The sequence below is a fragment of the Corticium candelabrum genome, chromosome 5 (assembly GCF_963422355.1).
Source record: "Corticium candelabrum chromosome 5, ooCorCand1.1, whole genome shotgun sequence".
NCBI classification, from domain to species: Eukaryota; Metazoa; Porifera; class Homoscleromorpha; order Homosclerophorida; family Plakinidae; genus Corticium; species Corticium candelabrum.
In genome coordinates this window covers 3,789,286-3,814,467 of record NC_085089.1, presented here as the reverse complement: position 1 = coordinate 3,814,467, position 25,182 = coordinate 3,789,286, and the positions used below count along the sequence as shown (strand labels likewise).

General features: G+C 39.0%; 1 protein-coding gene across 3 annotated transcripts in view; it reads right to left on the bottom strand.

The window, feature by feature from the left end:
• LOC134179560 (vacuolar protein sorting-associated protein 54-like) overlaps nucleotides 1-25,182 on the bottom strand; it is a 29,199-nt gene that overhangs the window by 1,769 nt on the left and 2,248 nt on the right. For 2 of the 3 annotated variants that reach the window (XR_009969888.1, XM_062646495.1), the window contains exons 2-18: nucleotides 24,602-24,725; nucleotides 20,761-20,801; nucleotides 20,519-20,701; nucleotides 16,266-16,508; nucleotides 15,375-15,517; nucleotides 15,187-15,319; nucleotides 6,547-6,654; nucleotides 6,434-6,489; nucleotides 6,277-6,373; nucleotides 6,169-6,211; nucleotides 5,969-6,110; nucleotides 5,786-5,915; nucleotides 5,598-5,729; nucleotides 5,494-5,543; nucleotides 5,356-5,441; nucleotides 5,198-5,300; nucleotides 5,036-5,141 (exon numbers count right to left, since the gene is read on the bottom strand). Coding sequence is in view for 2 of the 3 variants with exons in the window: in XM_062646495.1 (XP_062502479.1) it covers nucleotides 5,036-5,141; nucleotides 5,198-5,300; nucleotides 5,356-5,441; nucleotides 5,494-5,543; nucleotides 5,598-5,729; nucleotides 5,786-5,915; nucleotides 5,969-6,110; nucleotides 6,169-6,211; nucleotides 6,277-6,373; nucleotides 6,434-6,489; nucleotides 6,547-6,654; nucleotides 15,187-15,319; nucleotides 15,375-15,517; nucleotides 16,266-16,508; nucleotides 20,519-20,701; nucleotides 20,761-20,801; nucleotides 24,602-24,725 (1,920 nt within the window). In the remaining variant the exon portion in view is untranslated. The remainder of the gene's footprint in view (nucleotides 1-5,035; nucleotides 5,142-5,197; nucleotides 5,301-5,355; nucleotides 5,442-5,493; nucleotides 5,544-5,597; nucleotides 5,730-5,785; nucleotides 5,916-5,968; nucleotides 6,111-6,168; nucleotides 6,212-6,276; nucleotides 6,374-6,433; nucleotides 6,490-6,546; nucleotides 6,655-15,186; nucleotides 15,320-15,374; nucleotides 15,518-16,265; nucleotides 16,509-20,518; nucleotides 20,702-20,760; nucleotides 20,802-24,601; nucleotides 24,726-25,182) is intronic. The other variant, XM_062646496.1, reaches the window with a different exon arrangement.

The window sequence follows — 25,182 nt, the reverse complement described above, 5'->3', positions numbered from 1 at the left end:
GGCTCTCTGCGCACCAACAATGGCCATCCGTAAAACATGACTACTAATAGACAACCTATCATCAGTTTCTCCAGCGGTCAATCCAAACTCACTTTAAAGCATGTTGAGAATTGGCTACTGTGTTTAGAGTTGAAGCAGACAATAGAGTTCACAATGCCGAAAATAATTAGAAAGTCACGTGTATCTTTGTTACGTGCCTACTATCATTGTGATTTGTGTCTAACTTGTCTGCTCTATGGAAATCCAAATACTGGCTATGGCTAGTCTTTACAAAATTTTCATGACATATCTATGGAAACAATGGCTGACCATAGCAAGATTACCATTCAAATTTCAGAAATCTGGCAAAAAATCCAAGTACAGTCAAACAAAGTGGAAATCTCTCTGTAAACTATTTAAATAAATCATCGAAATCAGCAAATGATCTTTTTTCAGCCAGAGGCTCAATCATTTGCTACAATACGTACATAAACTGTACGCAAATTTTAAAAAGGGTGTGCTTGCCTCAACTACATATCCAAATATCACGTTCCTGAAAGCTCATCAGTTACAATAGATATTGTACAAGCATATCACCTTTCAGATCCAGCTGATCTGTTAACTGTGTCATGCCTCATTCCCACCTGCTGATGTCACAGCTGATGACCAGCCATCCAACTGCGTAAAAGAGACTGGCAACCAATCATATATGTATCATGTCACGGCTGTTCTACCAACCCTGATCGGTCGATACAGCTGGTACAAATCGTTTAGACGCTGATAACCTACCACTGTCAAGGGAAATGCGTATACTGTGTTTTTTAAAGTACATGACAGATTACAGCAACTAAATATCTGCTTGTAAGGGAAACGTCGACGTGGCACGTCAGTGACTACAAATCTTACTGGTGAAAATAATGTAATGATCAATTCGCGACATTATTGCCCAGACATAAGAGAATACTGTCACCTTAATTCTTTTTATGCAATAGTCACTGGAGAACAAGACTCACTCTACCAAACCCACTCTACAACAGTGATACAATAGAAAGACTCCTTGAGTTATCTTCCAAATGAAGACCCACACAAGCCCTATCCTCTAGAATGCCCAGCCCGTATCAAAGTACCTGCCGAAGTCGCCTACTTCACGGGTGATGAACGCACTCAGTAAAGCCTTCCTTTGCCAGTTACTGTTATTGGTAGTGAAGAAAGCCTAGAGGTGTCAATTTGACAATACATGGCGTGTGTCAGATCGCTTGCCTTTGTGGGAAGATGGCAAAAGTTGGGGTGATTTGTTGTTGTGGTGACCATAATGCCTTTCTTTGTCAAATTTGTCCACAAATTGTCCCAGACCAGCAAACACAGTTTTGATCACCGTATAGTAACATATACCTTTGTTGACTATTTGAAGGAGTTCAAGCATGACTCCTCTCTTCTAGTGCACAGAATAGGATAAGGACAGAATAGAAAAGAATAGAATGAGGAACATCAGAGTTCTAGCCAGGATTTTTTGCCAACTGCTGATATGACGTCATTAAATATAATGACGTCAATTAATGACGTGATCACATATTTGATGTTGACATATTTGGTAATAACATCATAAAATTACTTTATCTCTTCCCTAATTGTATTAGAGTGTGTTCACACCGGGCTTAATCATGATTAGTTTGGCGTTAGTGCACTAACGCCACTCGTTCACACCGGTCCTAATCATGATTAGTGTAACGCCATTCTAACGCTGGAAAGAGTACTATTACAACCACATTAGTCCCATTAGTGGTTGCACGTGACTTTGGCACGTGAGGTAGTATACAAGAATGAGCATGCCGCTGATGTTTCTGATGTGGTGTTGTATGTTTAAACGTACAAACACATGGTGACGTATACGGAAGCGCAGGCAGATGTGTACTACGTTCGTGCCTCTACAATTGACAGCTTCCTGCCGTCCCTGAAGGAGCTGCCAGAGAAAGCAAACTAAATGTTTCCCTCTTCAAAACCTAAAGAAATGGATTCGTCAAGACAATTCACGTGAATTCTTGCCAGATATGATGGATGAAAACTGTCGAGACTAATTACACTCACGTGCCCACATACTTACTAATTATAGTTAGCAGTGTGAACGTGCTTGTGCTACTGTTAGCCTAATCATAGTTAGCCTAATCACAGTTAATCCAGCTGTCAGCGTGATTCGCTCTTAGAGTCAGATGCATGCATATTAGTAGTAGTAGATATCCAATGTTCCACAGATGAGACAAACTACGATAGACATAAACTATTATTTTAAAAAGAAGTGTGGTTAGCTAACTGTAACAAAATGTCAGAAGACTCTATATAAAGTCTTGAAGATCATTCACAACAGCTCAAGATATGGAACGACATAGATGTGATGCCATTCGTTATAATAGATCCAGAAAAAGAAATGAGATATATATTCAGGCCGTTATCAAAAGACGGGCATCATCAATAGATGGCCAGCCTCAAGGGTCAAGGTGTGTGTGTGTGTGTGTGTGTGTGTGTGTGTGTGTGTGTGTGTGTGTGTGTGTGTGTGTGTGTGTGTGTGTGTGTGTGTGTGTCACAATGCATACTGTGAAAGTTCTTTTACCAAACCCTCAAAGAGGATGCCCCACAACACCTAGTATTCCTAGTAGTACCATTGCCTGGAGAAGGACTACATGCTAACTTCAGTATTAGGCAAGCTGAAGATGGTGAAACACTAGGTGTGCCAGTCTGGAAAGCTGCAATCCTGAATTTCCTGTTGCTACCAGTTGCAAAGCTGAGTCCACTTCCCCGCGTGTGGACACAAGTAGGAATGGCACTGGGGAAGAGCCAGTGACTCTAGGCACAGGACTGGGTGTTAAATATCCAGAGCCAACTGGAGATCAAGAGCTCACAGTGTGGTATGCGACTACTCTTGGTGACTCTTTCTGGTGTCTGGATGACTGTTGGAGTTCTAGTAATAGCCAGATTGTCTCTGTCGTTGCTACTTGTGAATCTATCCATTCAATGACTGCAAAAGTATTCAAAATGTTCTCTTGCAAGACAAAGTTTAAAAGACTAGGGTCATCCGCTGTAACTCTGTGAATATCTAACCCTGTTCGAGCGTGAAGCGTCTTACCTCCAGTTTAGGATTTGAATCTCGTCTACTATTAGTAAACTACTTGACGCAGTATTATGAGTTTCATAGCAAGTCGATTGCTACTTGAATGAACATACGGGACGCTGAAGCGATAGCAACAAAACACCTACACTGCGTAGCAAATTCATAGGGTACGGCAAAAGATCTAATAGTTATGCCTAATTGTCGCTACCACAATAGATGCAGTAGAGAAACACACCCAAGCAAGCAATAGTTACAACCATTTGTAAGTTGTAGTGCCAGAACAAAACTCTTTTCATAAGGTTGCCCCACTCACAAAAGTAGGCAGTGCCAACGAAAGTCCCAAATTATCTCAAGAACAACTGATATTTCAGATATGGTCGCCTAAATGCTGATTGGCAGAAGGCTACTGCTATATACAGTAGTAAGATCAAGCGACTACAACACTCATACGTAGCAATATACCGGTGTGTATCAAATTACTCGAAGAGTTACCCCGGATTACCCTATATTGTCAGGCAATATGAAAAGCATGACCCATGACACTAGAGTAACAAGGAGCCCTTATTGAATCAGATCACAAGCCTGAAACTTCAAAAAAGTAAGAAAAGTTCAAATGCCAAAAGTTAATCGTTATGCTTTGAAAGATTCACTTGTATTGAAAACATAACAGTTTTGACACAAGTGCTATCAGAGATCTACACGTGTTTGCAGATGTTGCAAGATCAAAGATGGATGAAATTTCAGTCAGCAGTAACTGACACAGTAGAAAAGCAACTGTCAGTTGGATTACAGAAAATATCCAGCAGCTTATTGAAAAGAAGTAGCAGTCTTCTCATGCTTGGATAACAGTGAAATCAGAGGTAGATACGCACAACTACGTCCTCACATCAAAGCAGCAGTGAAACAGGACAAACAAGACTGGCTACATAGCCTAGTGAAAAGTACAACGGGACATCTGAAATGTAACCGACATGGAGAGTTGTATACACATAAAAATTATAAAAATTAATAGAATTGAACTCCAACTAGTTGATGTCCTTCTTGATAAACAATAGACAGAAATTGATAACAGGCGAAGCAGAGTGCTAGATTACTGAAAAAGACACTTTGATTCAGTGTTGCATATTGAGCATGTTACCAGTCTCAAGCAGTGTGGTTTCACGCTGGTAGAGAAAATCGAGGCAGATCAACAAAAGCTCTAGAGCATATCTCTGGTGTGCATATATGCTTCATAAACTTGTCAAAGCCTTTACTTGAGTCTCTAGACATAGCATTTTCAATTATTGAGCAACCATGGAATAGAAGGAGAAGTCCGTAGGTTGATAGTTGACATTTACAATAACACCAAACGTGTTAAGACTACAAGTGTGAAGCCACACAGGTTCAGAAAAGTAAGACAAGACGACTGCTCTTAACATCTATATGAACACAACAGCTCATAAAACTCTCTTGACTGTTCCTACTGGCATTGACTAACCCTAACCCTAACCGTAACCCTAACCTTGTAAATTTCTACTTTCAGATATACACAATCCTGACCAGGTAACAGTATATTGTGCATTTTCTTTATTGCATTAGTTTAGCAAATTGCTAAACCTTATTGGTTTTATATGTCTCAAATGTTCAGAAACACCTTAGTATAAAACAAAAGTGCACCTGGACTTCAAACTTCTAAGTTTTCCCTCTAATAGTGTGAAAGCTAGTTAATGACCAGCTATGGATATAAATGTCAACTAAGTCCTCAAAGAGACCTCCAACAATGACAGAACCAATATTAAGATTGTTGTTGAATGACAGCAATAGCTTCAGAGTAGAGTACAAACGCAAACTCAACAAGACATATTTCTGTAATTGTGCACAAATGCATAGCAACACAGCACATAAAAACAATGGTGAAAGTGTGCACATAACAGGTACCTATCAAATGCACATAAATGTACACAACAGCAGTACCTGAAAAACTTCCACAAGACGAGCCATTATGTCAGTCAATAGCATTGGAATATCATCACCAGTTCGACAGTATTCATACGCGATTCTCAACAACAGTAGGACAGCTCTACAACAGATCTTATCAAACTACATGACAGCTGAGCAGATAATATTGTTGTGTACCCTGAGACAACAAAATTTCCAGCTTTCAGTTGTAGCTTATTCTTAGCATTATCTGGCACAAAAGAAGACTGTCCAGACTGAACAGAACATACCTCATCTGTGCCTGTGACAGAAAATACAACTCTGCAATCTCACAGTTGACAAAACACGGCCAGTACCCCCATCTTCCAGTGCTGCTACAATTTCTTGTATCTGAACAGGTACCTCATCAATGCAATTCCATCGCTCACCATCCAGCAACAATCTAGTAAGACAGAACATTACTTCATGAATTCAAAATTAGACACAATACGTACACTAGCTTTGTCTTTTTCTCTTCATGAAATTTCTCCAAATACACCTTAGCCTAACATCAACTATTAATTAACATAAGATCCATTACAAAACAGCTTAACTGCACCTGTGTCAATATAGTTGCTCTAAGGCTGTGACTCTGTCTGCCACACACTGCCTGGCATTCTCTAATAAAGCGCTCTAATGCTTGCACAAAGCGAACAAAATCAGATGCAACTAAACGTTCCAGTGAACCATCCTATACAGAAATGAGATCAGTGCTACCATATTTACAGTAGTGAGAACTGAAAGTACTTTGGCTTTTACAGCAATCAGCTTTGCACACCGTAAATGAACTAGTTCACAAGCAGAACGAAGCAGCTCATTACTCTCAGCTTTGATATCTGAGTACTTCAGAACACCAAATTCATTCACATTGTTTACACTAAATAAAGAAAGAATAAAGCACTATCATAGCTACAGCATTCATAAGCATACAACTTGGATGCACATTTGGGCCCCTCCATAACCTCAGGTAATGGATCAAGTACTTCAACTGATACCATTACATCAGCCACATCTACTTTCACTTTTCCAGGTAAACTGTCTCCTTCTTCAATCTTAGCATCTCCATTTTGAGCTACATATGATTCATAAGATAATTATATCTTGTTGTGCATATTTTTCAGTACAATGACCTTGATATAAGTCCACCACACTTATAATAAGTTTATGGATAACCTAGACAAAAATGTTTTAATATTGAACAGTTATGGATGATATTCCATCTACTCCACCAAACCAACCAAGAGTTTCTGAAGGATGACAAGAACAGAGTGGAAGACAGTCTGAAGCATACCAAACCACTCATGAAAACTCTGTCTTCTCATATGCTCAGCAACACTTAGAAAAGGAAAGCAACACATCTACAGAGTTTAGTGCATCAATTATGAATACGAAAACCTTGAGCTGGATAAGTCATCTTGTTCACTCTCAATTCCAACTAATCGGCGTACAGTCTGGTATACAAAATCAATTTCAAGAACATTATTAACTAACTGTTGACAAATATTTACCTGTTTGATGCATCCCTTAATTGCAGTAAACACCTCATCTCTAAAAGCATCAAGAAAGTGCACATTTCTCAGTTTCAACAGGCCAAACACAACTGAAGTGAGTTTGTCCTACATCAACAATAAGGCATCAAATTGCACAACCTCAATTTGTACTATACTAAAGCATAAACATAAGTGATCAATCACTGTCTATGTCACACAGTCAGACTTGCCTATATTAACCTAATTAGACCTAAAATTGATTTCTAAATAATGCTGATGCTTTCCTAAATACCTATTTAAATGCAAGACAAACGCAGAGACGTGAATGGCTACCAAAATAAACTAGTCACTGAAGCTGTGTTTACACCCTCACTTCCACAGCTATAAGCCTTCTGAAAATCACAATGGAATTATCAAAGTATTGTGAATTTAGCCAACAATTTACTTGTAAGCATGCTACCTGTAAAATCTATTTAAAATTATACAAAGCAACTATCATTTCAAGTGGCCACAAAGTCTGTACTACCGCTAAAATAGCCTGTAATTGTTAAAGTAATGATACTTATCACATACAAGACATAAACGTTGCTCTTGAGCCATGCATCCTCAAATAATTGTTTAGTAAGCCAGGCTAGGGGTTGCAGACAGGTACCCCAACAAGACACGGCAATTGCAAACCTGAATTTGACTGTTCTGGTAAACCTCTCTAACTAGCTACTAGCCCTTTCATAAACGTTTGTGATAGTGATTGGTGGTTCATCCATTGCCTCTGATTGCTATGTACGACCAAATGCAATAATATCATGTGATTAGACTGCACTAAGGGTATGTCACTTTCCTGAGCCTGACGTAGTCCACTACACACATAGTCTGCAGACTGGAAGTCAGTCATGCCATATATTTTGAGTACACTACTCATAAGAACTGTGATTTTACAAAGTTCCATTTCTTCTGGCTCATAGCTGAAATCACTGCTATGGTAAATCAACTTCAGCACTTTGTTTGACACACTAGCTCCAGCTGGCATCAAAATTCCTGCGAGAAGTGTATGACTAGCCAAAAAACAACACTAATATCTCTTTCACGTACAGATCAGACAGTGGTAGCCTGCTCTTGACAGTCGCCAGCAGGACTTTGGAACTACAGATAATGAAGACGTACGTCTGGGTTTAGATCAGTTGCCACAAAGACATATATGATGAAAGATCTTAGAGAGCAAATCAATAACATGGCCTCCAGTTATGTTAGTGCTGTGTAAGTTGTCATTTTCCCAGTTATCACAGCAGAGCCAGTGTCCTAACAAAGGGATTTGCCAATTGGCACTATAATCAGAGTTTGGTTTTGATTCATCCCAATTTCAATTTATCCGGATCAAACATCACCTGTTGAAATTCAATATGATTTTGTCCCTTGCCCCTAATTTTTTGACATCCTAAAAATTACAATGTCCAAATGCTCCTTATACCAATAGCAGTGGTCGTTGACTAAAAAATGAATGCAAGAAATTGCAATTCCAAATATCATAGCTGTTGTCTAAACTGCAAGGATCATCAAAACAAGCCATCTTCTATACAGGCACTACAAAATTGGATGGTGCTTCAATATCCCTAAACGAACAAGCATTAAACATATGTAAATTCAAGTGTTGGTTGCCGCAGAACTTCAAATCAAAGTCTATTATGTCAAAAAGCTCAGTCAATGGGACCACTCTGTCTCAGGAAGTACTCTATTCAAATTGTAATCCAATGAACCATCAACGATGCAATATGAATGTGACTGAAAGACCATCCTAAAAAAAAATGTTAATTTTCCTCATTCCACTGCTTTCAAATGTGTCTTTAATGGACGGGTTCCAACATGTCTGCATTCACCCAGGCAATTGAAAAGCAAGAACATAAGGAAGAAAGTATCACCTTATTGGTCTAGGCCATGCCAACCCAGCTGCAAGATTAGACTTCAGCCATATTGTTTGATGATTGAACAAAATTCACAGTGATATTACGTTCTGGAAAAGACTGTTCTATTGCCATCTGGAAACCAGAAAGAACGTTGTTGCTGAAATATCTTGCTTACTACAGGTCTTTGCAAATGCAAAGGCACTGGCAAGCATTCCTCTGAAGGCTTTGGTTGTTATACAAGTCCTTATTTTCCAAACACTCATACCAGGTCCAAGACTAAAGAGCATGCTATCAGTCTTCAAAGGTTTGGACAAGTGAAAATCAGGTAGTTTTGATGAGTTGCTATGAGAAGAATGCACACTGCAATATCGCTTGAGGCAATCAAAAGCTATAAGATCAGATCAGATAACCGGATAACAAGGGTCTTCAGTTGTCTCATGCTTCAAAGTAAAACCAAAGCAGCACTGCATTAGATCTGTGATAGTTCTAAAAATAGTGTCATAGCCCTCAATGCAATAATTGGTGAAAACATGACCGGCAAGGCCTGATAGGTACAAAACATCATGATCAGCAACATTTGATAAGTCTGTCCTATTGAGGTGTCCAGTTGACGACATATCACCTATTATTTTGAAAAGATACTAGCGTTGGCTCTTCGTTCAACAGCTATGTGAACTCAAGGCCCTGGAGGTCCTTATTGCCGCAGTTGCAAGACGTTTTTATTCTAAATATGTGAATCTGAAAGGTATTCACAAGCTCCGGTTGCCTGCTGACTAATCCTACTGAATAAAATGTTTCGCAGGATTATTGCAAATGTCAATTATTATGGAAGTAGTCAAAGTTGATGTTGGCAAATCTGTTTGAGTGCTTTTTTTTAGTCTGCACTGAACAAAAAGGTAGGTGCAAAGCAGTTATCCATGCAATGCAAGCCATCTTTCAAAGCAAGGCTAAGGACAGTGTTCTAGTATAGGGGACACCTCAGTCTCAACAGCCTCAACAGTCTCAATCAACACCTCCATAACATCAGAATTCTCTGTCCAGTTATTGCCACTGCAACTCATTAACACCTACCAAGAAGCAGTTTTGATCCTTGCAGTTGAAGATAAGGCGATACATTCAACTGAAGGTACAATGCAGAAGAATACAGTGGCTACGCCTATGTATGCTCTTGACATCCTACCACGCATCATGCAACTGACTGAACTCGGTAAACAATAAGTTTGCTGCTGATGCTACATAAGCAAAAAAGTACTCAACATCAGGCAGTGGTGGGATGCCATTAACAAAAAGATTCAATTTGGATACTATCCTAACACTGTAAAGACTTGGCTAATAGTAAAGAGGGTGTGACTGAGGAAGTGTGCCAAGTTTTCTAGGACAATGGTATCCTAATAACAACTGGAAAACAACAGTTCAGAGCTGCTTCCGACAACATCTTTGTTGTTAATCAGTCTGTTGGAAACAAAGTGAAGAAGTGGGTCCTGAAAAAGACTTTTAGTAATTGCCAAGACTCATCCTCATGTTGCTCATGTTACCTTCATGCTAGGAGTACTTCATAGCTGGCCCTATCTTCTAAGAACTATTTCAGGCATTTCACCTCTTTTGAAACAGTTGGAGAAAGCTATTTCATTAGCAATTTCTGCCTTCATTAACTGGTCAACATGCTTGTGGCTCTGACATAAAAATATTGTCCTTGCCCTGTAATTTTGGTAGATTAATTAAACATTCCTGATCCTTCAAGGGTGGCAGACCTTTGCAACCATCAAGCCATATTACTGCTCCACTTGTTGCTTTGATTACTGAACAGGAGTACAGATGCACAGTGCCTCCTACCACTTGATATGATAGTTAAAAGCCAAGCATTTCACAGCAAGTCCTTGGATTTACTACGCACATGGATATAACTACCATCAGGTAAAAAAGGATCCAGTTGGCTAACTGTAAGTCTCGTAGAAAAGCATAGTCTTCAATTAAAGAATGATTTCTGTGATTGCCAATGCTTAACATATAATTGGCCATTATGTGATTTGCTTTTGAAACGTGAAGGTGGGCAAGCTATGATTTGCAAGAAAGGTGGCTTCCTCACTATGAGGCACAAGGAGATGCAAACATCACTGCTGACTTGTTCAACGTAGTCTGTTATGAAATAGCTGACAAACGAGCTCTAGAACCGTTACGTGGCAAATGGTTTCCAAACCGAACAACTAACACTGATTCAAGTGTTGGAGCTGACATACAGTACCTACTAAAGGCAGATGCAGACAAGGAGAAAGAGCAGTTTCAATAGAAGGGTGTTGTACCCCAATAGTTCCTCCTACCTCAAACACCTGTCTCTCAAGTCTATTCTCATCATTCACAAGAACAAGAAAGCATGCTTATGGCAAACAAATTCAACAAGTAGAGCATGGTTCATTTGGTCCTCTTGTGTTTAGCTCAACTGGAAGTAGCAGTCTAGAAGCAACAATGTTCTACAAAGACTCGCTAGTCATTTTGCTACCACATCTGGAAAGAAACAGCAGAGTCATGCAATTGAGTCGCCGTCTCAGTTTTCTGCTTCTCTGATCTTCTTGCATACTAGACATGAAATCTTTCAGCTAGCATCCCGTAAAGATTGACTTGTTGGAAATTACTGAAAGTGCAGTTAACCTCACTGAGTAGACAGTGTTGAGATGCTGATATTGGTATATAGTAGAAGAGTTATGCTCAGAACTCTTTGCAGATCTTTGTTTGTAGTCATTGTATGCTATAGGTATTGTCAATGAGTCGAAAATATAAATACTACTGCTCAGCACATGGTATATTTAAATTATATTGCAACGTATAGCATCAACAGTAACAGACTGCTATGATACTATGATGTCCATATATAGTAGCTAGTAAAACAAGTTCCTACTATACGACACATAGCAACAAACAAAACACCACAACTACTGTAACAGTATTCTTGAAGGATGAGGAAGGCCTCCCACACTATGTTGCAGACGCTCATAATGATGATCTAATTTGATGACTACACACAACCTCTTTGCGTTCACTTCCTAAAATGCCTAGAAATTACTAACTGATTCAATTTTACCAACCGGCATATTACAATGATTCAACGCGTCTTTCAGTCAAAACCCCACACCTAATTTCCTTATTCGGTAGCACAAGTGTCAAAAACTGTCACTTCTCGTAACACGCCAAACTCCTCAGAGATGCCTCACGCTGTGATCTTGTCACTTCTTAGACATGTGTCACAACAACAATTCAGATAACAAGACAATGACAGGATAGCTTGAAGTTCTATCTACAACAGCTACACTTCAAGAATGCAATACAGAGTGACAAGGTAGCTAACTCCGTAGAAGACTCTCAGTCAAAACTGAGAGAAAACTGTCAAGAACAGTTGTGCTTCCTGGATCAACTATCTCTCATGCACATAATGGAAGAGTATAGGAGTGCAAAAGCTAAGCGGCATCCAACAGGTGGTGAGGCTGCAGGGCGTATCACGTTTTTCAGCTATCATTGAGACCAGCTATTTGAGAAATGTTTAAGTCAGCTTGTTGGCACCACCTCCACATGAGAAGACAAGAGGTGTGAGTGAAACCTGCTCTACTCTTCTAACCAGCTCTTCATCATACTTTTTCTTCTTCTCCTGTTCCTGCTTCTTGTAGCATGAGGCAAAAGAGTTGGGCTTGTAGAATGTGGCATTAGGGTTGAAGACAGGCATGTCAAAAAGTTTGAAAGCTGTCACCCCAGAAGCCATTAGCTGAGATATCCAGCCTACCTTGTCATCTGTTGTTGAGTTCTATGAGGCAAAGTCTCTCCATTAAGTGGTTGCAGCACTGGCTTCGTTTCTACATCATGCCATACGCCAGAAAGCAATTCAGCAAGAACGTTGTCCTGTGTCTAATTATGCTTGATGGCAAGAAAAGCACAGGTAGAGCTTGTAGTGAGTGGTCTAAACTAACATATTGACTACAAGCACACTTCTCTCTGAGATATTGAGGATTCCAACCATATCGTAGACAAAGGGCATTTTGGAAGGCTAACTTATGGAAATGAAAACAGTGTTCTTTCAGAGGAAGATTGGTAAGCCAGTTGAAAGCCAGATTCCTTGGCAATCTTCAGAGATTTCTTTTGCTTTTGAGGTAGTAAAGATTCTATTTCGTTTGCTTCTTTCACACTTTTAATACTTTTAATCGTTTTTCTAATCTAATTTTTGACTCGATGAACTGCTGTTGAGCAAAATGGGATAAATAAATGGCTTTGTCAGCATCGTGGAGCTGCAATATTCGGACATCAAAGATGTAAGCGCAGTCAGTCCTAGACCACCCAGACTACAGATAAAACCAATATTCTTCTTTCCACATCTGCAGTACAGAGAGCAGACCGAGTCAGTGATGGTATTAACTGTTTGCAGACTGCTGTCTCTACTGTCAGCAAGTCATCATAACTTACCTAAGTAAATTCACTTGTCTGACTGCATGAGTCCATCTGACCGCAAAGTCATAAACAAAACAAGCATAAGCAGCATTTGGTTGACTGTGAGCAATAGAAAAGACAGTTTTTACAACTGAGATGTCCACTCTATGGCAGTTTTCTTCTGAACATTTGAAAAAAAAGCTTGTATCACCTAATGAGACTTAGACAGTCACAAATGACATGATCTGGACGTTCATGTGCACCATCAGCCCCTTAACTTGACAAGAGTGCAGAGGGTATGGTTTACTGCAATATACCTAAGATTCTGTGCAGGCTAGTGAGGTAGATTGTTGCCACACGAGCTGCCGGAAGAGGCCACTACTTCACCAAAAATGGGGACATCAGTTGGCAGCCAATAGTTGTAACAACAGCACCACAAGGTATCCCGGTGGTAACCAAAACATCCTATGATTTGGGGTCCATGCACAGTGTAGGGCAGGTGATTGTGAAAGATCAAAGCAAGTGCTGAGAAGAACATTTCACGATAACTGTAAGCACCAGTCATACTTTCCTTAACTTTCCATGAGCATAGTGGTTGTAACAGGGAAGCAGCACTTCTTTCCAACATTATGCAGACCGTCTCATTGGCCTTCAAACTGAATTCCAGTCCTATGTGGCTACTTTCTGCATCATACATGCGGTGTTGTTACATCTAGCTTAGACATTTTGGCAAGGTTCTACTTGTGCAAATTTGTCAGATTAGTCGCGATTCAGAGGCAACAATTGTAGTTTGCTAGAAGTGATTGAAATTGCCCACACATTGGGACTTCCCCGCCCATAGGCATACTTACCTGCTAGTAAGTGAACATGTGGAAACTTGCAAACACGTGCAGGGTAGAGGACCATACGTTTTGACACAACGGCTGTGTTTAGTTGGCATTGTCAGACTTCTTGAAGTCATAGCAATGATTGCTGTTTCTTTGAAACTTCCAGTTGTTTTGCAAAGATTATATAGTTTCTAGATTTGACCTACAGCAACTACAGCAACTACAGCGCATCCATATTTGGTTTTCTTTTTGCTTTCTATTATTTTGTCTGTCCCTATTTTCTCATTAGATGACTGGGCTGTGTCTGGTATAGTCCTCGAAACCTGTTCACAAATAGTTTTCCAGAAGGGTCTGACTGATTAGAAAGTTGCACACCGTAGTCATACCTGTCCATGTTCTGCAATTGCTTTGCACAAAGTGCACATTGCTTCTTGATGTTACACTATTTTTCACAAAAAGTTATTGTAACACAATCAACGCTTGCCTTGCAAGTATACGTTGTTCCAAAATTGTTCGATGTATAGCAATGCCTTGTATACATGTTGAATAATAGGGATAGTGTGTTATTTTGCAAAACTGGGACTGAATTTGAGGGCGTGCTTTTCAAAAAAGTGTGGTCCAAAAATGAGCATGGACATGACAAACGTGTTTGTCCAGCAATTTGTTTTTGTGCTATTTTACTCTGGGATGGCCACACTATCTTATAAAACGTTAAGATGCAGCAAACAGTCCATTATTCGGGTCTATCTTGAGAGGTAGGTATTCACCGTAGTGGCTCTATGTACCACATTTGTGATGCTTTAGAGATTCCTTCACTTGCAGATGCATGGAGTACTTGGTTTGAATGATTTCCCTGCTTACTAGAATTATGCAGAAATAGCTTCTTCAGCTTGGGAAAAGTCCAGTCATTGACAAATCTACTTTCACAACCCCATAACTCAAAGACATCATCGGATAAAGAAAAAAGTAGCTACAATTGTGCACATCTAGTGCCTACTAGATAGATGTTCATTGAGCCTTGCCATCACAGTCTATTGGCAGAGATGTCCTGTTGCAATACACATCACTAGAGGTTACAAACATTAATCTCTTTACATAATGGAGTTTGCTACAATTTATGACCTGTTTTATTAGCTTACAAAACTTCTATATTTAGAGTCACTATAACCTTTTCTGATGTGACCAGTAAGAAGTTGAAAATTGAATTCATAAATTAATTTGAGCAATAAGTCCGGTTGAAAGTAGCCATTTAATTATAGAAAGCTTTCTGTACTATAGCAATGTCCAACAACTTGGAAAAGACTTCTTCTCTACAGCAGAATACAAGAAGCACTATGTGATAAAGTTTGGTGATGGTAACTAAAACAGTCGTTGTTTGCTGGCCAATATCTAATAAAGCCTAAATAGAACTTAGAAGGCTAATTAATGAAACATTATCATAGGTCACAACCGAATGCTAAAGTTCTTGCAGACAGGCATCAGTTTGATGAGTTTCACTACATACAAATTATTATAATCACTCATACCTCCTCATCAGATTCAAACTCTATTTCCTTAGGATGAATCCGATCAAGGCCGGCAGTGGCAGACTGGATGAATTCTGCTTCCATCACTTTTTCAATCATTCTTTCCATTTCTATAAGCTGGGAGCTCAAATGCCTATCCATTCACACAACTGATCAAACTAAGCCATGCAGCTAGCAAAAACAAGTACCTGAAACTCTGGACTCCAGCTAGCTCTTGCTGAAGAACTTCTTGTGTAGTTGAGATAAGATCCAGTGCCCCAACAAAATCAGATGTAGCAAGAAGTAACTGAATTGTTGGCTGAGTTTGATGAACAGTTTCCATCAATTTCAACTACATTTAAATTAAACCATAATGAATACTTAGAAAGTGGCTTTGAGTGATGACCACATAAATCTGACACACACAAATGATAAGGCCACAACAAACAGTGTTTCAGGTCAGCAAGTCACAAAAGACCAATATGTTGACACACAGGTTTGAGGTTATATTCCTACAATTCTCAGGACAACTATAATCTGTTTAAAGATCTTGCTACAGTAGCATAAATAGTTTGATGTATCAGAACACATTCTACAATGAGATGCACATTTTCAATCAGGTCTTCACTATTTCTCATCAGGTCATCACAACAGCTGCACCAATGGCTAGTTACTAATTCAGCCGTACTTCATTCGGTATAATACCCAAGCAAAAGAAACAGTCAAAGTAGAGAATTGTACAAACCACCACCTCTCAAACAAACACAAAATATATTGACACCGGCTCTCAAGACATTGCATGTATGTATGCTAAGAGCTGAGCCTGCAGATGCAGTGGCCTTTCACAGGTGTATATCCAAATGTTGTCCACTGGACAAAATAAACTTGCACTTCCATAATATCTTGTACTGAATTCCATACCCTGGAAATGTGCATGGCACTTTAAAACATGTACGACAAAATACTTGAATATATCTGACAGTTGGTATGCAAATATAGTTACCATGTTTAAGCAAATGACATAAGATTAAGGTTTAGAGGAATAACTGACATAGTCAGACAACCCAAACGAAACATTTTGCTTTGGCCTTATATGAAACCTTGTGATAGACGGCAATTAGTCGAAGTTGTCTCTTCTTTAGATGAAGAGTCTGCAATGGTCCTTGATACAGAGGAACACAAGCTGAAAGCAAGTTTTCTCTGAGACATGTAACATCCCTTCGAAAGACAATTAATTCATCTGCAAGTGTATCTTGAGAAGATATTGTCCTAAAGAAGTCATCCGACTTGAGTGCAATTTGCTGGGCAAGTTGAACTTCAACTCGATCAAGATACTGTGTAAGCTAATAAATAAATTCAAAACAAATGTTACAGAAAACAGACAGTGGGAAAGTTGATGAATTACAACAAAAAGTGTACAATAATCACAGCCACAAACAACCTCATACTACATTTTTAAAAGACACAATAAACTTACAACTAAAATTTGTCTGGAATTGTAAGTATTATCTAAACAATACAAATCTCTGTTTACTGATAGAGGGTAAGAAGACAATGCACGTTTCCTTGCAAACCTCAAACGAAATTGCAGACTTTCATGTTGTTGTGGAATAGAAGTTTCTGATTTCTGTACTTCAGTGGAAGTTTCAAACATGCAAAGTGGTGCCACTTTGTCTTACAGCTAGAAAGGTTCGTATATGAGTGCATCTGCAGATATGAGCACCCTAGGGCACTGCAATACTTTACTATTAAATTTTGTAGTAATGGTGATGTAATGTAGCAGCTGTAATAAAGCTGTCACTCCTATTCAAAAACCAATTGCACAGCAATATGTGAACAAACATGACTTCATTTTGAGCAGGGGTAGGAAGATGGACAGAAAATGTTTTCCATTCGTTGAATACAATTTACAATTATGAATTACCCCCTTTTGTCCATGACATGGCATTTGTGCCACAATTTGCTATTCCCACTATAGTAGAAATAATTCTGCTTAAGCAAACTCAATTCTACTTGATTTGATTTTCTTATATATCTGTTTCCACTAAAGTAGAATTTATTGCTACTAAAGCATTATTTCTACCATAAGTGAAATTCACTAGTTTTACTTCAATTGAATTGTACAATTGAACTGTACTTAAACAGGACCAGAGCTAGGTTTTTTACCTCTGTTTGCTAAAGTGTGCATTATTCCATTGTCCTGCAAGCTCCCTTTCAAATTTATATATGGTAGTTTTGCTGACTCTCTCAGCCTCTGCTGTTTTCTTCAACATGTTCTGAAATACAATGAGAGCTCCTTCAGCCATTTTGCACTTGAAGAACAAACCCGCATTGCATATCAACTTCTCTGAAAGCTTCTGAACGTATTTTTTGTGAATTGTGTTGTTGGTTTGAGGTTGAAATGTCAACCGAGACAGATGTTGTCATAGCACTCACAATAAAAGGAAACTGAGACATGACTTGAACTGGCAGCATTAAATGTCAGAACATGCAAAATGGTAGACTTGCAACTGTAGCCAGATATATACAGTAGCCTGCATGTATGCGAATGAAGCGTTTATGTACGAAATAGGAAGTTTGGTTGCTTTAATTAACAAAAGTTTGAAGGTCAGAGTAACATGCTTTGTCGTACTACTGGTACCTAAACGAAAGTTGATGTTGCTATACCAGACTCAGTTTACAAGATTCCTCCACTGTCTACCTAAATATCCTTATCGCCAAACTGAGATTCCCACAGTCTGCAAAATTTGCAGACAAAGTTTAGGTAGACAACTGGGAGCATCCCAAAGATTCAGTACGGGAGTTGCCACTCTCCCATTTCCAAGAGCAATTTCCTACCTTCGCATAGCTTGCTTGCTTTCCCCATTAGCAATGCCATTGTGGAGTGAAGCTTCAATGCAATAACAAGTGATTGGCAAACATGCCTGGTGAAGATATGCTAGACCATCTGATGAGAATTAGCATTGATGCTCCTCCTTTAAACAAGCTTGACCCTCCTACTGCAGCATTAAAAGTTTTCAGTTGCTAACTTAAATTGCTAACACTAAAGAGTTGTTCCTTTATACACCCTGTGTTGCCTACTAAGATCATTTTTTGATATTGATATCGCAGCGAGCTTTATCTTTACTCCCTCTTCTTTGCAGTCGTACAGTAGCTGTCTGATATTCAATGTGACTGTTGTTTGGCTCAAACACTTCTTGGAATCCCACTTGAATACCTCGTTGTTAGTGCTAGTATTGGTGTAGGTCAGTTGTAAGTTAGTTAAATAAAATATTGCTAACAAAAATTTGACGACTGCTACTCAATTACAATTTCTGTTGCAATGACTGCCAATTTCAGCAATGAGCAACAAGGAACAGGACTTTGTAAAAAGTCATATGACTTAGAGAGAGTAGCGTACTTAAAAGGATCAACTCACTTACAGTCTGCAAGACTATGTCGAGATGTGTGGATTTGTGACTATGTCTTTCATGTTGAAGAAATATACCACGCCCTTGGTGTGGTCAATTACAGAGCAGTGTTGGCATTCGGTTGTACATAGCAACCACAGTCAATAGATGAACCACCAATCACAACCACCAACTTTTATGAAAAAGGTTTTACCAGAACAGAACTCATGTTGTAATTGACAAGTCTTGTTGAAATAATCAACAAAACCTACATGTCTGCCTCTGCTAACACAAAATCAATTGTTTACTTGGTTTACTATAATGGGAACCTAAGATTGCATAATGACAAGTGTTTGATCCCGCATGTTGCAGCTTTTGTTACTGTGGCAATTACAGCCTATTTTACAGTCTGCATAACAACTATTGACACATTTACGCTTGAAGGCGTGGCCATGGGTAGCATGAGCAGAAACGCATCCGTTTCCAGGTCACGTACGCTTTTAGATAGAAGAGAACTATTGTGCGTATGCTTGTAGGTTTGCCAGACTTTTGGAGACTCACAAGTGTGCATCAGTAGTTTGTGTCCTCTTTTCATTTTTGCTAACATTACCCTCGCTAGCGTAGCTATACACAAAGGCGCATTCAGCTAGACGTGCATTCAATGTATGGCCACAGATCACTAGGCATGAGCAAGTGCCACTCCGCCTGGATTGCATCTTCCAGTTCATGAACATTTTGAGGCCTATATCCGAAGCTCAACACGACGCTTGATGACCATCCAGAAGTTTTCTATTCGTGCAAGATCAGGTGAGCTAGAATATCACGGCGTTGTCTTTCACGACTCGTTTCATGAAAAGTTCTCTACGGGAATGCGTATACTATGGAATAGCTTTTGTGACTGCTTTTCAGCTGTTTGAGAAAAATTTGGCGCAGTTTCTTAATAGCAAAACAAGAAAACTTTCCAAAATAGTGCCGAGTAAACGGGAAATGTGTCAATAGTTTTGACATGACCTGTAGTATACGTTATTGTATCATTACGGTGCCATATGGCTTTTAAAAGCACGAGGGGTGTGGTTATTGCCTGAGGCTACTATAACTCCGCCCAAGTGCTTGTAAAGCTATATAGCACCCTAATAATGTAATAATCTATTTATACCATGGTCAAGTGACGTGGGAATATATCATCAACACGTCAATATCGTGAAAACGTCAGCATCACCAACAGTGACTTTGGTGTCCAACATTGATGTTGACACCAAAACAGCAACTGGAGGTACTGAACATCAACCACTACCATGTGGTCATTTTTTCAACCAATCAAAAGCACACATCTAAGATCAAGAAGACATTTCTGGGATGAAGAAGACATTTCCAAGATCAACAATAGTAGAACCACTTATATAATCTGTGCACAATTATCTATGTCTGGCAAATCCAGTATATAAGTCACTATTGCGATTGCAGAGTCAGTTGTTGAAAATTTAGTATAATTGCTTTCGCTGCGAGTGCTGCCGAAATTCCTTTTTATCATGTTAATCTTTGTCACTACAATTCAGCAAAAGAAGCAACAGAAGAGTCACATATGTTATGCGTTTAAGCTTTGAATCATCTCATCTACGTTGTGCAAATATTGACTAGTCGTCTCACCTACATTGTGCAAATATTGACTAGTCAACTATTGATGTCGACATTACACATTTACACCAAAACTCACATTCACATCGACGTCTGCGTCAATATTGTAAACCAGCTTTTAATAGTATAAAATACTAAATTACTCCCTGGTGTGTATTCTGAGCCATCCTTAGAAGCTAGCAGTAATTGTATCATTACATAATTGCAAAAGCACAAAAACTATGCAAATAGTGGTTGTTGCCAGACAAGATAGTTGTAATAGGTGTTAATCGTTGACATTGCTACTATTCAGTGTATTAGAACAGTCACTTGATTAAGTAGCACATTACCGTTTCATGCAGGAGGCGACTTGTTTGCATAGGATCCGAGGTGTTGAATTTAGAATTAGATCCACTCTTTCTTCTACCAGCTTTGGTAATTAGATCCTGTTTACTGTCATAAAGGTGTTGTAAAGGCAATGCCTCTCGAAATGTAACAGGATTCTCAAGATCAAAATCAGGTCGAAGAAACACCTACAAGAAAATAGGCCATTTATATTAACTTACAATACCAAATGCTGCACCAAACACACTCTTGGAACTTCATTTACTCGACGTTCTCTGCTATCTGCACCTATGAAACATAAACAAAAGTTTGCTTAATGTATTCTTTATTCCTGGTCACTGTCAACCTCAAATTTGCTCTTCATAAACTTTAATTACTTTATTAAATACAGCATGGTTTCCAAAGTATTTTACTTCCACCGAATGTACAGCAGAACATTAACAAGTTTCTATTCCTACAAGTTGTGCAATGCAGGATTACATTAATCAGTGACTTTACTGGTACACAATAAAATCTATCAGATGATATCTATCAAACTCTATCACAGATGACATCTTTCATTGATATACAACTAACAGCAGTCACTCATCCATCACAATAACTGTTGATCAACAGAAACAACTATAATTTTGCCCCCTCTCCCCTCTCATTTCCCTTCTCCTTCCTACCACCCTATCCCCTCCTGACTACAACATAACAACGAGTTCATTTGGCCTTTACCAGTACTGGCAAAAATAAGTAGAAGCATTAGATTGAGATCAACCTCTACTAGAAGACTCTACCATCTCTACCACACTCTACCAGTTCCCGACCTAGTAGTAAAATTTCGTTAAGAGGTGTGTCGCGTATGCTCACTTACTAGTGTTCTCCACTTTCTACAAATATCCACACAGTAGCGAATTCAAGAAGGAGATATGCAATTCCAAAAAATCAAACAACTCTCTGAAAGATAGCAATCTGAAGGCAAACTTCTATCTCATTTGGTTATAATCCTTGCTGATATGAGAACATGTGCATGCCTCACAGTAACTCTACAAGTTTCTGAATGTATCAACTTTAACTTGTGTTCAATTAGGAAGAGTCTTCCAGCATATACCAAAGCCTACCAGCCCCTTGCAGTGGAAGGCGAACGAATGCATACTTATAACTATCCTGAGTCTTCTTTGCTGCACCTTTTAGCTGAAGCCCCAAGGCTTGTATTTGGATGGATACAGTCTATTGAAACCTTGCCATTCCAAAGAAATAATACAATTTCAGCTGCCTGCTTGAAGATGTTTGACAAAAATTTGATCCCATACAGTTCTACTTTGAGTACATACAAGTACAAAAACATTCTGGAAAAATAAAGGTAATGTAGGGTTGACAGGTCAAAAGGATGGGAACACGGTAAAGTTGTAGGCTCAATGATTGGAATGTTAACCATGTAGCCTTTCGGCTAGGATAAAAGTCTCCAGAAAACAGGTCCCTTTGCGTCCTCATGAAGCCACAAGTTTCTTGTTACCAAATGATAGACAAGTCCTAGTACAGCATTCGTTCACCTGCCCCAATTGCAACGTGTCCGTTCAGCTGTAACTGAATAACATATTTTAAGCAGCGCTGACAGTCCATTGTCGAAGGCCAAACTGTACTTTATATGTTTGGCAACTAAGGAGCTCATTTTCTAACATTTTCTACACCAAAATCAATCCAAAATTGTAATTCTAATTCAGTAATAACACATTTTACATAAAACTGACACCCAAAAGTCACTTAGCCTTGTGTTGCTGCACTATTGGCCTTTCCGGATGTTCACTCTTCAATGCAGCAATGACAATTAAATATCCAGGAAACCAAAAGCGCAGCAAGACTGGTCACAAAGCTAGAGTTGTTTTCTTCAGTTTACAGTCATATGTGAGTAATAAGTTGTATAAGCTGACATTTCCCAGTCTGACAATATGAATTCTCAGCTGAGTCATCATTATAATCCTTGCCTTCAGTATCATGGCAATTATAAATATCTACAACATCAATTGATCTCATTGATGTCATCCTCTCCTGGCCCCATCAGTTGCTGCAATTCAAGAAAGTAAAGATGACTTGGTTGTTTTATTCAAATTACCTTGCAGCATAGCCAAACTCAAGCACATGCTGTGGATGTAAAAGGAAAACGAAAAGAGGTCCGCAAGTCAAGATTCTTACTGGTTAAAATTGTCACATTTGCAAAAAGAGCTCTCTCTACCATGAGAATTAGCTCTGACTGTGACTGTCTAAGCCATCAATGAAAAAAGTTTACAGCTTGAACAATTGCAGTTTGCCAAAAATTCAACGATATAGTTTTTGACGAAAGGAGTTATGCAATAACCACCTCTGCCCAAACAACACCCTATGTGGTTATTGGAAAAATACAGATTATACTTTCAAAAGCTGATTGAGCTCTCCAGTACTCATTATGCAAGTCTCTTCATCGATCCATTCCCATACACTGTCACAGGTCGTTGAAGGACGATGAGTAGAAAGGTGTACAAGCACAGTGGAATTAAGAGACTCAATGAAGAAGAGAAAACAGCGGATGACTCGCACAACTATACTTTCATGATAAACGCAACTAACTAATTCTAACGTATGCGTATTCGATTATACATGTTACCAGTGACCGACATACAGTTATTTTACTTGAGTCATTGCACGCCTTCCCCATTTTTCTGAATAGGCAATTAATAACACAAACTACATTGCTTGAAGACATGACATCCACATAAGCCTCAATCACCTCTCCATAAAACCACAACCAAAATATATCACAGATTCACAATAAGCTAATAGAACATACACTTAATGTCTGCCTATCCACATCAATTTCAGTCTTGCATGACGAGTTACTCTCAAAAGTGGTGGATGCAGATGGGATGTATGATTGCTCTTCCTTTTGTGTCATACCGCTACTCCAATGCTTAATGATCATCGGTTAGTGTTCAAACTATCACAACCAAAACATGCTTTTTAGATCAAGAAAAAATTACAAGATGCACGAGGACAGCTGATAGTATACACTATATAATCCAGCAAACAGAAGTCGGCATGACATCACCAACGCTACCACGTTGGTATGTAGGGTTGAGTTTATGTTCAGTCTTCTGTAAAAGCAGATATTGGTATCAACCGTAATGCTACAAGGCTGATTTCTATACCAAACCTCTGCGCTTGCAACGGAGCATGTCCATGACTTCTCAAATTTGTCATTGCAGTACATGGTCCCCTCTCAAGGGACCGACCCTGTGTTAAATTTCTCGATGACACAAATGCTACACCTTCCGGTTCATTCGAACACATGCCCACACCAGCCCCGTGTAGACTGTATGTCGTCGCCCTCCACAGTGCTTCCAGCAATTGAAAACTTTATGCTAATTGAAGCCACTCTGCTACTGCTAGCGTTTCGCTCTAAATTCTGATTGCATTTGCACCAAATCTAACCTACACGTTTCCTGTACTGAGCACTACACGGGGAGTGTGTTGATTTCTAGCCTCACTGTCCACCTCACCAATTGCAATTGCATACTGTATCTGCTCGTGTACACCGTTACCACTGCACATATCAAGCTCATGCAGAAAAGAATGCAAACAAGAATAAAAAATTTTTTTGAAAAATGAGAAAGATGTAGGGTTGCCATATGAAAAAGCATAGAAACAAGACCATGTAAGGGTGTGCTGTGACATCTTTCGTATACAAACTGACTGAGCAATATCATCCTTCACATTGCACCATTTTCTAACTAGAGACACTATAATATGTGCTTTATAGCTTACTAATTAGATAATGGTGCAATTTAGGGATGATGTATTGCTCAGTCTGTATAGAAAAGATGTCACAGCACACCCTTACATGGTCTTGTTTCTATTCTCTTTCATACGGCAACCCTACATCTTTCTCATTTTTCAAAACATTTTTATACTTGTAGAGCTATTACCTCTGATAAACGACACCTATACATGGCAACTAAATTTTCTAATGTGACAATGTGCCAAATTACCGACACCCACTCACATATTTTTCAAGACCATAGGCCTTCAATAGTTAAATTCCTAGATCCACAGACAGCTAAAGTACATACCTTTAGAAAAAGATAATGTAGAATCGTGACTGTCTGACAAAACACTGTGACTTTGCACATAACCAATTGGTTCTTCTCTCACTGCTGCCGCTATTCGAGTTGTCCTCACGTGGCTCTTGTAAGGCTGCAAATATTTCAGAATAATGTTATAGTTCACTAATTATTACAACTGGTATAACAACTTTACTGTTTATAGAGTAAGGTATGACTAATGATGCTAGCAGGTCTTGACTGAGTCAAAGTCTAGTGTGATAGCATAAAGAATAAAATGTCTTTTAATTCAGGCGACACGCAAACACCACATGGTGTCAGGAGTAAAATGTGAACATGCAGCATCACAGTTACAAGTTCCAGAATTGCTTGAATTCAAAAGACTAGATAAATCTGTGAAAGGTAGCTATCAAAGAAGCCAGATGAGAAGACTTCTGCATATCAAGACTGAAGTAGGCGGAGAAAAGTTCTTATCCAATTAAGTCTTACAGGATTTTCCCTGTAATGTTGACCATTTAGCTATCCCTGGTGAGCAATAACTCGTTAATGAGGGAAAATGATGCAGATGTTGTTGTGAAGTTTGTGAAGCA